At 44.4% G+C, this 15,625-nt stretch overlaps 1 protein-coding gene across 2 annotated transcripts in view; it reads right to left on the reverse strand.

Moving 5' to 3' along the window:
* Nucleotides 1-15,625, reverse strand: part of LOC126236275 (uncharacterized) — a 181,102-nt gene that overhangs the window by 37,751 nt on the left and 127,726 nt on the right. For both annotated transcript variants that reach the window (XM_049945434.1, XM_049945435.1), the window contains exon 5: nucleotides 12,165-12,559. In XM_049945434.1, the coding sequence (XP_049801391.1) occupies nucleotides 12,165-12,559 (395 nt within the window). The remainder of the gene's footprint in view (nucleotides 1-12,164; nucleotides 12,560-15,625) is intronic.

Genomic DNA, 15,625 nt, shown 5'->3' on the forward strand with positions numbered 1-15,625 from the left:
AAGTTTTATTTTCGTTCTTTTTTTCTTCCTTCAAGGATACAAATTTGTAGCCCCTCCCCTGTGAAGTTGCCACCCGTGGCTGACAGCCCGGGTCCCCCACCCATGAACATCGTTCATGTTTTATTCTGCAGTAGAGGGACACAGTAATATCCTTTGTTGGAGTATCGATTCTTATCAGCCAAAATTACAAAAATTTAACTGAAAACTAAAACAATGAAAAATTCCCGGAATTCTAAAAAATTCCCGGTTTTCTCCCGTATGAAAAAATTCCCGGGTTTTTCCGGGATCTCCCGTGTCGTATACACCCTGTTGTCACAAAGTGCCTTGTAAAAGAAGATCTGAAGCCCAGCCTTCATTGCTTATGCCTTCAGTTGGTTAAAATGTTTTGTTGCTGTATTCAGGGAGTCTGAAAAGATCATCTGCAAAGCCTAGACAGTGAACTGTAAGATTCATGTACTTGTAGCATAAAGTAAGGTAAGGTAAGGTTAAGCTCTGCATTCTGGCCCTAAACAGGAAAGTCTGGCCCAACCGACCATTGTAATATGTGTGGTCCTTCAGCGCTTGGATGATCTTCCTGACATCCTCCTTTGTAGGAGGAGTGAACCAGAGTGGATGTATGGACTGTTTTTATAAATGAATGTGGTCTTTGAGACCTCACAGTCGAGGAGACATTCAAAGTAAATAACTAGAAACTAGCAATCATCTTCATCGCTGACGGTTAGTTTCCCTTTGGAATCTTTGAGCTGTAGGATGGCTCGGGGGGTGGAGGCAGGGGGATATTTGTTCAGATTGTGCTTGAAGATTTTATAGAAGTTAGGAATGTTATTTTCTCATGTTTTGAAGTTGACCTAGTTGCTTCATTTTTATGGCAACTCAATTTCTGCCAAACATCTTGTCTTAGCTGTTGGGACAGTCTCCTTAGCTGCTCTGACTATGGTCTCTTGTAGTTGTTCCCATTTCTCTGGATTTGAAGTTTCCAACTTGTTGGTAAATTCTTGGTTGCTCCTTACCTTGTCTCCGTCAAACTTATAATTTTTTTCTGGGAGTAACCTTCTTGGCATTTCTTGGAATTAGTCTAACTTCAATATTTAGAAGGTAGTGATATAAATTGGCATTTATCAGAACATTTACATTCTGCATCTCCTGTTCCACCTTCTGTGCAAAGGCGACATGGCCAATTTGGAAAACACCGAGGTTTGAATCTGGAGATGTCCGGCTCTCCTGTTTTTTGGGAAAGTGCTTGAAAGCAGTTGGCTGATTACATAACTCCACTAGTCCCTCTCCACTGCAGTTAGTTCTCCTTTGAGCTGTGTAGTATACAATAATAATTAATATTTTCTTTGCTTACCAACTGGGCATCGAAATTCCCCAGGTGTGTTTGCTGGGTACCTTTGAGAGGATATCTTCTAGCTCCTCCCAGAATGTGTCTGTTCCTTCTGTGTCCTCCCTGATTGATTGGTGCATGTATGTTCAGCAGTGTGTGAAGTCTATTTGGATACAACAAATAGAAAGAATAGAGTCTTGGCTGTTAGGGAAGGTGAAGTCCGTGATCAAGCACAAAAACTTCCTGCAGGCAATTAATCCTGTGCCTACGAGTGGGATAGTTTTTACTACACTGTATTATTATTATTATTATTACTGGCAAGTGGTTAGGTACAAAGCATTGGCAGCCTATAGGCTTCCAATTTCTGTCAGCTCAGAAGTAAGGACACCGGCAAACAAGTGATTTACAAATATTAGGCCTAAGTGTAGTGCACACATTTTAATTTGTTCTGATTTAATTGGGGTGCAACATGTGGGTGAAGCATGCGCCAGCAAGGAGGGGAGTGGCGCAGAGAAAACATTCTGTAACAAGTATCTACCTTTAACGTGAAGAGTTAACTTATTTCCTCAGGAGGAGTTGTAGTTAGCACTCACACTGCACTGGGTAATGCTTCCTTATTTTACAAAAAAGGGTTGTTGGAAATATGCAGTACAATTGACTCATCAGTTCATGGTTTAATAAAAGAACTACAAAAAATAAATATAAATTATCTTTCATCATTTTAAAAATGAAAGTGTTCAAGCGAAATTCTTTTCTCATTCTAAAGTTTAGTTAAATGCTGATGGTAATTGTGGCAGTGGGGAGGGGATTACTAGCTGAATCTGACTGCACACAGGGGTAATGGTCTTGAAAAAGTTGGGAACCACTGTTCTAATGAGAACCAAGGGGAATAACAGTCCTCTCAACCAGATCCCCACACGTACGGTTAAGTCTAATACAAGTAAGATGTAACAAATAAGATGAGGCAGACACCCAACGTATTGCATACTAGTCGTGTGTGTGTGTGTGTGTGTGTGTGTGTGTGTTTAACCAAATCCTTTTCATTTCTCTAGTATTTTGCTACACATGAGCTGATGATACATATAATTAAGCCAAAATAACTACTCTTTATATACAATATTATGAAAACATAAACTGCTACTCACCACACACACACACACACACACACACACACACACACACACACAAAGTAAGAAAACCACACACATACATGACCACTATCTCTAGCCAGAAGGCAATGTCTGGCCAGAACGCAACTCCGTTCTAACGGCGGGAGCAATCCGGAATGGGAAGGGGAGGGGGCAGAAATAGCGGGGTGGGGGGGAGGGGGAGAAGTGAGCAATGCCTGGCAGAGCGTGCAGGGACTAGATGCTAGCAAGACAAGGCTCCAAGGTGCGGCATTGGGAGGCCTTGAAGGAGGGATGGGGAGCAGAAAAGGAGAAAAGACTAGTGGTTGTGTTGGCAGACAGTGGTGCACAATGAGGGTGAGGGGATGTGAACTGGGAGGAGCTAATAGCACTAAGGTGGCGGATACTATTGGGTGGAGGGTGTGGGGACAGTAGGTTGACGCCGAATGATTTTGGGTGCAGAGAACTGTAACCTACTGTGCCCACACCCACCCTCCAAAAAGTTCTGATCCCTCTGACCTGTCAGCTACTCTCAGTTTGTGACCCCTCATCATCCAGTGAGCCCCACTCTGTGCCAACGCACCCACCAGTCTTTTCCACTTCTCTGCTCCTCTACACTCTGACAGACAGTGCTCATTTCTCCCCCTCCCCCCCCCCCCCCTACACACACACACACACACACACACACACACACACACACACCTTCATTCTATGTGACAGTTGCATTCTGGTCCGAGCTGTCAGAGATAGTGGTCATGTATGTGCTTGCTTTTGTGTGTGTGTGTGTGTGTGTGTGTGTGTGTGTGTGTGTGTGTGTGTGTACTCTTTTCTGACGACGGCTTTGGCTGGAAGCTAAATGTTATGCCTGTCTGTGGCCCAATGTGTCACCTTTCCCAATATTGCTGAGATTCCAATGTTAGATGGATCAAACCCACCTATAACAAATACAGTAAATTTGTTTGGATTATTAAAGGTGCAGTTAGTGATGCATTCCTACAGGATACCACATATCAAAAAGAGTAGATCTCTGGTTGGAGTGCAGAGGATGAGAAATATCTAAGAGAATATGAGTAACATCCGAACTCTGACAAAGCAATAGGTCTTCTCCAATTCTTGGATCAGGGTCAAAGAAGGACCTGTCAGAGAACAGCAGAATCCTTAGAATACACCCACTCTAGCAAAAAAGCCTGGTCTATTATTAGGCAACTACTTTCATCAAATCCTGCAATCAAAAGATCAGAAATTGCCATCAGTTTGAATGATTTTGCTGTACATCTAGTATCAGTTTCCAAGCATACAAAAGACAAGTAATTCAAAAGGGTTATCAAATTTTAATTGAAGACCAAGAGAAGAGCTGCTATACATACTTCTAAATTCTCCAATGCATTCTAAGAAGATGAAACCAAAGCTGCAATGAAAAGTGTGAAACTTAGAAAAGCAGATGGATTTGATGGAATACACCCTGGATTTGTATTTCACAATAAACTAGCTACAGTAGAATGGCTTACCGACTCCTCCTCAAACACCCTACAAACAGGAAACCTTACGCTTCTGATAACAAAAACGAAAGTATCAGCCACACTGAAACCAAATAAAGACACACAAAAGTTGAGAACTACTGTCCAAAAGCACTTCTAAGTGTTACAAACAAACTCCTTGAGCTTCTGATCTATTACGGTGATGCATAAGTTTGTAGCATTTTTATATTGCATGTTGATACAGTTGCTCTTGGTTTATTTATCAAATGTCATTTTTTATTCACAATTCACTGTTGTTATTTCAGTTTACATAGTATCATTAGGAGATAATGAATGGAGCTGTGGACACTAGAAAATGGGGTGAAAAGTCGAGAAATTGAAACATTTCCAACATATTCTTCTTCTTGAGTTCAATTTACGGGAGACAGCAGCAGCAGAGGCAAATAGACACATTTGTGCCACGTATGGGGATAATGCCACTGGGCAAAGTATGGTAAGAAAATGACTTTTTCATTTTAAGGAGGATTGTTTTGACAGTAGTGATTCTCTATGTTAAGAAGACCTTTGGTGTTTGATGCAGATCCTTAAACGCATTAATCCAGAATGATTCGTGTCAGTATACTCGAGAACTGGCAAATGTAATGAACTGTGGTCATTCCACCATTGTTCGACATTTGTGTGCAATGGGGAAGGTTCAAAAATTGGGTGTATAGGTACCACAAGCTCTAAGCCAAACTCACAAAAATCAGTGGGAAGCCATATGTGCATCTCTGCTAGCTCCTCATCACCTGTATAGTTCCTGGTGACAAGGAATGTTGTCTCTATGCTAACATAAGGAAAATAAAGGAATAGTTGAGCCCAAACAAAGCAGCAACTCCCCATACAAAGATCTGCACGCATCCACAGAAGATAATGTAATGCATCTTGTGGAACAGCGATGGTGTTGTGCTTCCCCGTGGTGTAACCATCATTGCTGACATTTACTGACAACAACTGAGATGTCTTGCAGATGCAATCCCAGAACAATGTTCAGGAAGATTGCATGAAGTGATAACACCCATCACAATTTTGCCAGACTGACAAAAAACACCATACAGAGGTTGTGATGAGAAGTCATCTCACTCCCTATCTTATTCACCTGACCTCAACGAGTTCTTCACCACAAAACCACACAGTTTCTACATTCAGAGAATCAAAACCTCACCCCAGTGTTGGCAGACTGTTGTAAATAGTGAAGGAGAATATACCACTGATGACTCAAGCCTCTGTTATGTGTATGTGTTGTGTTCATTCAACTTACGAAAAAAAGTCAATGATCTTATGCACCACCTTAAAACAATAGAATTTTTGAAGTAATCAACAAACACGTCCCTACAGAAGCAACATTCAGACTACAGAGAAGTTGTAATGATCACCACTAATATTGAAAATAGGTATGAAAAGAAATCAGTAGCTCGGATCTATCAGCTGCTTACGACACTGTTTGGCAGTAAGGATTTCTTTTGAAATTCACGAGTGTTATCCCACGCTGTAAACTTACAGATCTACTTAATAAGATGCTAAGCAATATATACTTTGAGACCTATTCTTACAATGACAGAAGAAGAGTATTTAAACTAAATGATGGTTTACATCAAGCATCTTGTCTGTACACATGCAAATGACCTAAAACATCCCAACTTGCTGAAACCACTTCTACCACTGACAAGGGAGCCTTTGATGTACGTTTCAAGAAATGGTGTCTCCACGTAAATCTCAGAAAAAAGTTATATCTGAATTTCACCCACACAACAGATAGGTCAATTATAAACTAGAACTCAGATTCAGAGGCTTGTCTTGCTGTACAGCAGTTCACCAAAACACCTAGGAATAACACCAGATAGAACTCTAACTTTCAAGCAGGATCTCTCAAGTACAATAGCTGAAGTCAAAATGACAAATAACAGTGTACATAAACTAGCTGGTACCTCATGGGGAGCCAATGCTCATGTTTTAAGCTACACAGCCTTAGCCCTATCATAATCTGTTGCTGAATACTGATGCTTGATCTGGATCAGTAGCACTCACACTAAGAAGATAGATGTGCAACTCAATTGGCAGTACGAATAATTACGGGATGTATTTAGTGTACAAACACCTTACGGCTTTCTGTTCCCAGCAATATCTCACCTGCAACTTTAAGATCAGAGCTCTCCTGGAGGTCTGGAACACTTTGAGGAATAAACTTTTGAGGTGTTCTGACTCGCCGATCATTCAAAGCGCCGCCGCGCAATTACGCGCGTCCTCTACGTGCGGCGCTGTCGGCCAGCCATGCAGCAGCTGCGCCACCTAAGCGGCCAGCCGAGCAGCGGCCGCTAGACTGGGACTCAGTGCTCATTCGAATGCTAACGTGTACACATGTCTTGCTTGTCAACTTACTCTGTGACTTATATGTGTTGTGTCGTTCTGAAATATATTTGTTAAACTTGACGTTATAACAACTGGTGACGAGGTAGTGGATTTTTCCTTTTCACCGTTGACCCACAGGGTTCCATGGCTACTGTCGAGCAACTACTGCAAAACCTCCTTGAACAGCAAACGCTTCTAACAGCGGCGATTCGCAATTTCATCGCGGTGTCAAATGCGGGGCGTTTCTCGTCGTTGGCTGTACCTCCTTTTCCTCCTTACGACGAGACGGCGGAAGACTGGTCTGATTATGAAAAACGTCTTAGACAGCACTTCTTGGCATTTCATGTCACGGACGAACAAACATGTAAGTCTCTGCTCCTTTCCTGGATTTCACCTCAAATGTATCGGTTGTTGTCGCAATTGGCTCCTTTGAAGGATCCTGCATCTTTGTCCTTTGCTGAAATGTGCTCACTTCTGTCTGCCTATTTTCAAAAGCAAACGCATGTGGTAGCCTCTAGTGTTGCCTTTCATCGTTGTCAAAACCGGCCACATCAATCCTATCGCGCTTGGGCTGCTGAACTTCACGGCCTCAGTCGAAAGTGTCAATTTGTTACTGACGTTCACAAAGAATTCATGCCAATTCCATGGTAAGGGATGCTATTATCCTGTCGGCGCCCGACAAAGAAGTTCGGCAACGGGCTCTTCAGTTGGCGAATCCGACTCTAGATGACGTTCTTTCCATTGCGCAGTCTTTTGAAATTTCTCGCGCCGCTGGGGCGCAAATAGAGGCGTGGGGTGATGTCGGGGAAATACAACCTCTGTGCGCTGTTGACGACGCGTGCGGCGCGTCCCCGCCGGCCGACGTGGCCGCAGTGCGCTCCCACGCGCAGCCTCGGCCTAGCCGTAAACAACCCGCTAAGAAACTGCAGCAAAACTTCCCTCCTGTCCGCGGTGTTTTAGGAAACATTCACGTGAGGATTGTCCCCAACGTTGGGCTGTGTGTCACAATTGTAAAAAGAAAGGTCATGTGTCTTCCGTTTGCAAATCCGACCGCATACATGATGTTCATGAACATGACGCTGATTCTGTGTTGTCTGTCAATTGCACTTCTTCCCTTTCAGGGAAGTTATTCCTCACTGTCCAAATCCTTGGTCGAGATGTTCCCATGCAAGTGGATACTGGTTCTGCTGCCACTATAATTAATTCTCAGACGTATCTTCAGTTGGGTTCTCCACTCCTGTGACCTGTCACTCGCCAATTACGGACATACAATAAACAGAAGATTTCTCTCTTGGGACAGTTTAATGCTGAGGTATCTTACAAAGCCGTCGTTCACACTGTTCCCATATTTGTGGTCGACCAGAGCAATGCAGAAAATCTTTTCGGTTTCGATGCCTTTCGCGTTTTTGGGTTCTCCATAGATGACTCTGTCAATATTGTCTCTGATGCTGTTCCTTATGCTCAACTGGATTCCTTGTCGACGACATTTTCGTCCCTTTTTTCTCCTGGGTTAGGCCGTGCAAACGACTTTGAAGCTCATATAACGCTCAAACCCACTGCTCAGCCTAAGTTTTTACGGGCTCGGCCCATTCCTGTGGCCCTTCGTGATCAGGTAAAACGGGAGCTGGATCGTCTCACTACTTCAGGGGTCTTGCTTCCTGTCACTTCCAGTGAGTGGTCCTCTCCTGTCGTTGTCGTTGCTAAGCCAAAGGGTGATATTCGTCTCTGTGGCGATTTCAAAGCCACTGTAAATGCTCAATGCCTCATCGAAACTTACCCTATGCCCCGTCCTGAAGAACTATTCACTAAACTTGCTGGATGCCAGTATTTTTCTAAAATTGACCTGTCCGAAGCTTATCATCAACTTCCTCTCGATACTGCTTCCTGGCAGTTTCTGGTCCTTAACACACCTTTCGGCCTCTATCAATACCAACGCTTTCCATTCGGAGTTGCTAGCGCCCCTGCTCTCTTGCAGCGATTCTTGCAACAATTATTGCTCCCTGTCCCTGGGTGTATCAATTACATGGACGACATTGTTGTCACTGGCTCCACCACTGAAGAACATCTTCAAAATCTCCGCACACTTTTTCATGTCTTACAGACAGCCGGTCTTAAGTGTAATCTTCAAAAATCACAATTTTTTCAGGCCCCTATCACGTACTTGGGGTTTCAACTCTCTCGGGATGGTATTCATCCACTTCAGCAAACTGTCGCTGCGATCGATGCCCTTCCTCGCCCTACATCTGTTAAGGAACTGCAGGCCTTCTTGGGGAAAATAGCATACTATCACAAGTTTTACCGTCCGCGGCTTCGGTGGCTCAGCCGTTGCATCGCCTATTGCATAAAAACGTGCCTTTTCACTGGTCCGCGTCATGCGATGCGGCTTTCCAGAAATTGAAGACTATGCTGAAACAGGCCCCGTGCCTGGCTACTTATCGACCTGGCCAACATCTCGTTCTTGCCACAGATGCCTCTCAATACGGGGTCGGTGCAGTCCTTGCGCACCGTTTTTCTGACGGTTCGGAACAACCCATTGCTTATGCCTCCAAAACGCTCACGGATGCCCAGCAAAAGTACTCTCAAATTGAGAAAGAAGCTTTGGCCATTATTTATGCTCTTCATAAGTTTGGTGTTTTTCTCTATAGCTCAAAATTTCATCTTGTTACGGATCACAAACCACTTGTTTCCTTGTTTCATCCATCAACGTCACTTCCCGACAAGGCTGCACACCGCCTCCAGTGTTGGGCTCTTTACTTGTCTCGTTTCAATTATGAGATTCATTTCCGGCCAACGGCTCAACATGCAAATGCTGATGCTCTGTCTCGCCTTCCCATGGGTCCTGATCAGGCATTCGATAGGGACGAACTTTTGTGTTTCCACCTGGATTTTGCCGAGCAGCGGGTTGTGGACGGGTTTCCCATCACTGGGGACAGGCTGGCGGCTGCTACGGGTTCTGACCCTACCCTCTCCAGGGTTTTACGCTGTATTCAGAAGGGTTGGCCAGATCGCCCGTCCGCTAAGACTTCTGATCCGTTGTGGAACTACTACGCTTTGCGCTACCGCCTCACGGCTAGGGATGGTGTTATCCTCCTTTCCACTGACAATGCTTCGCCGCGTGTTGTGGTATCTGCGTCTTTGCGTGCTTCGGTCTTGCGCCTCCTTCACCAAGGGCACTGGGGTGTCTCTCGCACAAAATCTCTGGCGTGCCGTCATGTGTACTGGCCCAGCATCGACTCTGAAATAGCACACATGGTCGCTGCCTGCGGCCCTTGTGCGTCACAGGCTGCTGCCCCGAAGTCATCTTTGTCACCGTGGCCTTCGCCTGAGAAGCCCTGGGAGTGCATTCATGCTGACTTTGCGGGACCTTTTTTAGGTACTTATTGGCTCCTCATAATTGATGCCTACTCTAACTTTCCTTTCATTGTACGTTGCACGTCGCCTACCACCGCGGCAACCACCAGTGCTCTCGCCTACATTTTTTCTTTGGAAGGCCTCCCCTCTACTCTTGTTACTGATAATGGTCCGCAATTTGCCTCTTCCGAATTTGCGGATTTTTGTGCTCGTCACGGCGTTATGCATGTCACGGCCCCGCCGTTCCATCCACAATCAAACGGTGAGGCTGAAAGACTGGTCCGCACATTTAAGGCTTAGATGCGGAAACTTCTGACTTCTTCTGCTGCGCTTCTCCAGTTTCTGGCGTCTTACCGTTTCACCCCCATGGGCGACCACAGCGCAGCTGAGCTCTTACATGGCCGACAGCCCGGCATGCTACTTCATCTTCTGCGGCCTTCCACCTCACCGCCGCGGGTGCCTTCACTTGGCCGGTTCACCGCCGACGACCTCGTCTGGGTACGGGGATATGGCAGGCGGCCAAAATGGAGCCCAGGCCGCATCTTACGACACCGTGGCAGATGCCTGTATGAAATCCAGGCAGACACGGGTGTTGCAGTGCGTCATTTGGATCAGCTTCGGCCTCGTGTGTGCCGGCAATGCCTGTTCCGAATGCCGCTACACCAACTTCGGCTCTACCTGACGCTCGGGATCTTGGCATCTCTCAATACTCACAACACAGCCCTCTCCCCGTCATCACGATACCAGCACAAGAACGGACGCCACCAGGAGACGTGCCCATGCAGGAACTGGATGACCATCCTCTGTCAGAGCAAATCTACTCGCCTCCTCCTCCAACGGACGCCGACACATCGCCCATGTCTCCTGTCATATTAACTGGACTTGCCGCAACGGGCAGACTGGTGCATGGGGTCCCAGCAGATTCGACCCCTACGTCTCCTGTCATCTCGACCCGTTATCATCGGGGACACTTCCGTCCTTACGGGAAGCCTCCTCCTCGAGACTTTACGGTGAGTCAAACAACGCCTATGGACATTAGCCATCTCCAGGACACCTCCATCAGGACCAGTGCAACAATTTCAAAGGGGGGGAAAAGTGTTGTGACTCACCGATCATTCAAAGCGCCGCCGCGCAATTACGTGCGTCCTCTATGTGCGGCGCTGTCTGCCAGCCATGCAGTAGCTGCGCCACCTAAGCGGCCAGCCGAGCAGCGGCCGCTAGACTCGGTCTCAGTGCTCATTCGAATGCTAACGTGTACACATGTCTTGCTTGTCAACTTACTCTGTGACTTATATGTGTTGTGTCGTTCTGAAATATATTTGTTAAACTTGACGTTATAACATGAGGATGTATGTGTGGAGCACAGCACTATATGAGAGTCAACCATGGACTGTGAGAAAACTGGAAAAGAAGAGAATTGAAGTGCTTGAGATGTGGTGATGGAAAATTAAGTGAACTGATAAGAAATAAGGAGGTTCTCATCAGAATCGGCAAGGAAAGGAATATATGGAAAACACTGACAAAAGGAAGGGACAGGGTGATAGGACATGTTAAGACATCATGGATTAACTTCCATAGTACTAGAGGGAGCTGAGGAGGCTAAAAAACTGTGCTGAAAACAAGAGTTTGGAATATACCCAAGAAATAACTGAGGTGGTTTGTTGCAAGAGCTGCTATGAGATCAAGAGGTCACCACATGTGAGGAATTCATGGTGGGCCACATCAAACCAGTCAGAAGATTGGTTAGGGAGGGGAAAAAAATTAAAGACTCATGATGCTATAGGAAATATGTTGTGCATCACAAGGAAGAGTATGTTTCAAGAAGAGCCAAGCAACATATTTTCTCCCACATATATCTCGTAAAATAGCAATGACATTATATCAGAATTCACATTGAGACTAATGGACAGTTGTTGTTCTCCACACCATTCTTGAATAGAAAGAGGAATAACAAAATGGTAGTGGCATTAGACATACTCTCTAGCAAAGATTCTGAAGAGGCTTTTGGAGTATGGATGAAGTATACAAAATAAAACATTTATTCACTCACTCGCATATATTTGCCAGTTCATGCAGATTTTAGGTTCATATGCCAATATTTACCAAAATAATTATCAAGCAATACCAATGCAATAGCCAAGGCTCAGTGCACTCACATAGTGTCAGGTGTATAAATATTCACTACGGAGTCATGACAGGAATGTAATTTATTTATTAACACAAGAAAGCTAGCAGAGTGTGTGTTCAGCAATATAGCCAAAAACTGTTTAGCGGGTAATACCAAACCATTTACCTCACATCAACTAAGAAAATATAAATGACACTTATATATTTACCGACTAGGTGGAATTTGATAGACTAATACTTATGCCAAGTGTCTGACATTTTTAATATTACTATCAACCTCAATATCATATATAATTTCCCTTCTTGTCTCTGGCACGGTATGAGCTTTAATTTTCTTTGCGTTGGGAAAAAACTGACTTTTTATTTTACCTATGTCTGTACAGTCTGAAGGCTGAAGTAATGGTTTCCATTCAACTTCTTCCTCTTCAGCTTCCTCATCCAAAGACTCCACTTGTTCCTCCTCCTGCTCCTCTTCTTCCACCTCATCATCACCATCTTCTGCTTTCACTGATGTTTCTAATTTTGATTCCACTGAAGACTCTTCGCAATTTCTGCCACCAAGCAGCTTCTTAAAATCTGACCAACTTTCAGCATTTTCAGACACATTACGAAGATTTTGCCAATTATATTCTGTGGTTTCTTCCTGGAAGCTGGCTGTTCTGGATGTGTGTCTGTGTTGTGCAGGATGATGGAATGATCTGAACTTTGACCTACCACTTGGATTTCTCCTGTTAGTTGGGTTTCTGTGATATCTCCTGTTCCACCTGAAACAGACATGTAAATATATAATTATGTCAGGAATTGCCACAAAAACTAAAAATAAAATAAACAATACTACTGTGAAAAAAAGGAAGAATGAGTTTCTAAGAGAATAAGAAGAAATGTTACTGAACATCCTATAACTAACTCTAGTTGTACAACAAAGACTACCCATATCTAGGTTTTATGTAGTTTCCTTAAACCAATCAAGGTAAATACCAGTATTGTATCCTTGAAAAGGACACACTCAATACTCTTCCCCACTCTCATCCAATCAAAGATTTTGCTCTGTCTCTAATGATTTCATTGTCAAAAGGATCACCTTACTTATTTCTTTCCATTCTTAGACAATTATATGTTCTCTTGATAAGAGCAGCTGGTACTGCTCAGTGTGCCAGACATAAATAGTGGAATTAATCAAATAGGAAATGCAAATTAGGACTTGATGCTTGAATTTGTACACACTGCAAAGGATTAACAAGGTAACAATTTCAAAGTTTTAGCTCCAGACCCAAAATATAAAAGAATATTCACAGATCCGTAGGTGGTATGAGCACGATTCAACTTTTTGTTTACCAAGTCTCCAAAATTGCACTCTGAAATGCTAGATGATCACATGTTGTGCAGTCCTGCAAACTCTCCCTGGATGAAGAATTAAAGTGAGTAACTTAAGTTGAAAATGCTAATAGATATTCAGATCAATTCAGTTATGGTTCAGAATAGTGGTGAGCAATAAAAAGCGAAGGAACACATTTGTAACTTAGGCCTGCTGAGCTTGTTTGTGTTTGAATGACAACTAATGAAGTCTTTACACTCTCTGAGGATCATTCCAGCATAACAGACAAAATGCTTGGTGCAGACACATGCCGTAGATGATGGCCTATTGCTCAAACAAGTAAAATCACCAACAATGGACATGCCACTGCTGAGATCTGTACATAACAATGGATGGTACAAGCAGAGAATTGTCAAAAGGGAGTGATGAATCCACAGTTAGGCCAATGTCTGTCAGGAAACAACGATTGAACAAAAACCTTGATTCTTTGGAAATGCGCTGTGGAATTCGAAACTTCTATTTTCGAAATGTATCGGTAAAAAGAAGTTCTTGCTGTAGACTGTAACTAATAGATGCCCAAATACCACAAATTGTCATAGTATAGCTCTATAAGCTGAGGGGCCAAGAAAAGCACTGACAGTTCTTCGGCCAAGAAAATATTTTCCCACATCTATACGTCCTACAAAAAGGAAACAATATTGCACAAGGCACTATGCAATGAACAGACACGTGTGTGATGCTAATGGGAAGAAAATCCACAGACAGTCAATATTACTGTGCTGATTGCAATACTATCTCATTCCAAGTATGTCATATTTAAAAAACGATCATGTTGTACACAGGCACAATTGAAAGACACTTACAAATTAGGTTTCAGCTACAGCCTTCATCGTGAAAGGAAAAAGAAACACACAAGCAAGCACACCTCACGCACACATGTACGCCGTCTCTGGCAGTTCGGACCTGAAGGCAACTGTGAAGTGGAATGGAAGCAACAATCTGGAGGGGGCAGGAAAGAGGAAGGATTAGCAGTGTATGGATAGGGGAGAGAAAAGCGCTATCTGGCAGAGTGTCTTGTCTGCCAAGAGGCGATGCCTCGGGAGGCTGTGAGGCGGAGGGGTGGGTGAGAGGGCCAGAACAGAAAATGGAGAGGAGCAGGGGAAGAGGGGCTGGTGTATTGGCAAAAGGCAGCACATAATGGGGGTGGGAAACGAGAATTGGGAGGAGGTGATAGGACAAAGAGGATGGAAACTGTTGGGTGGAGGATGCGGGGACAGTATGTTACCATAGGTTGAGGCCAGGATAATTACAGAAGCAGAGAATGTATTGTAAGAATAACTCCCATCTGCACAGTTCAGAAAAGCTAGTGGTGGAGGGAAGGGTCCAGATGGCTCGAGTAATGAAGCAGCCATTGAAATCAAGTCTGTTATGTTCAGCTGCATGTTGTGCCACAGGATGACCTACTTTGCTCTAGGGCACAGTTTGACGTGGCCGTTCATCCTGGTGGACAGCTGGTTGGTAGTCATGCCAATATAAAAAAACTGTGCAATGATTGCAGCAGAGCTGGTAAATGACATGGCTGCTTTCACAGGTGGCCTGGCCACTGATGTGGCAGGATAAGCCTGTGACACAACTGGAATAGGAAGAGCTGGGTGGGTGGATTGGGCAGGTCTTGCACTTGGGTCTAAGCAGGGAGATGATCCTTATGGCAAGAGATTGGATGAGAGTGACATAGAAATGGACTAGGATGATTTGGAGGTTGAGTGGGTAATGGAACACCACTTTAGGAGGGTTGGGAAGGATGTTGGATAGAATGTCTCTTATTTCAGAGCATGATGATGGCAATCAACACCCTGGTGAAGGATGTGGTTCTGTTGTTCCAGTCCGGGGTGTCGCTGAGTGGCAAACAGGGCACTCCTTTGTGGCTGGTTCTTTGGGGTGGTGCGAGGAGAAATGGTACAAGAAATATGTTTACTGACTAAGTCTGGGGGACAATGCTTGTCTGTGAAACCCTTGGAGACCCTCAGCATATTGGGCAAGGGAGTTCTTGTCACTGCAGATACGCCATCCCCCGGGTTGCCAGGAATTTTTTGCTGTGAAAGGGATAACAGCTGTCACATACATGTGCTGTTTGTGGTTGGTGGGTTTAATATGGACAGAGGGGTGGTGGAGAAGTCAAAGAGGAGGACGTAAATGTCCAGGAAGGTGGCATGGCAGATTGAAGAGGACCAGGTGAAGAAGATGGGAGAGAAGGTGTTCTGGTTGTGAAGGAGTGAAGATAGAGTGTCATAGCCTTGAGTCCAGATCATGAGTACATCATCAATGAACATGATTGTTGTGGTGTCGATAGCAACAATGCCACCGCATATTAAAGTTATTAGGTTGGCACTACAACAGACACCGACGACAGTGCCCTCTAGTCGGTACTGTGCAGATCTAAGAGCTCCGCTCCAGATTCTCCCCATTTGATCAAGAGCAGATGGCCAGGACACTTCGCTTCAGCTTCGCACCTCAG

Source organism: Schistocerca nitens, chromosome 2, assembly GCF_023898315.1.
Source record: "Schistocerca nitens isolate TAMUIC-IGC-003100 chromosome 2, iqSchNite1.1, whole genome shotgun sequence".
NCBI lineage: Eukaryota > Metazoa > Arthropoda > Insecta > Orthoptera > Acrididae > Schistocerca > Schistocerca nitens.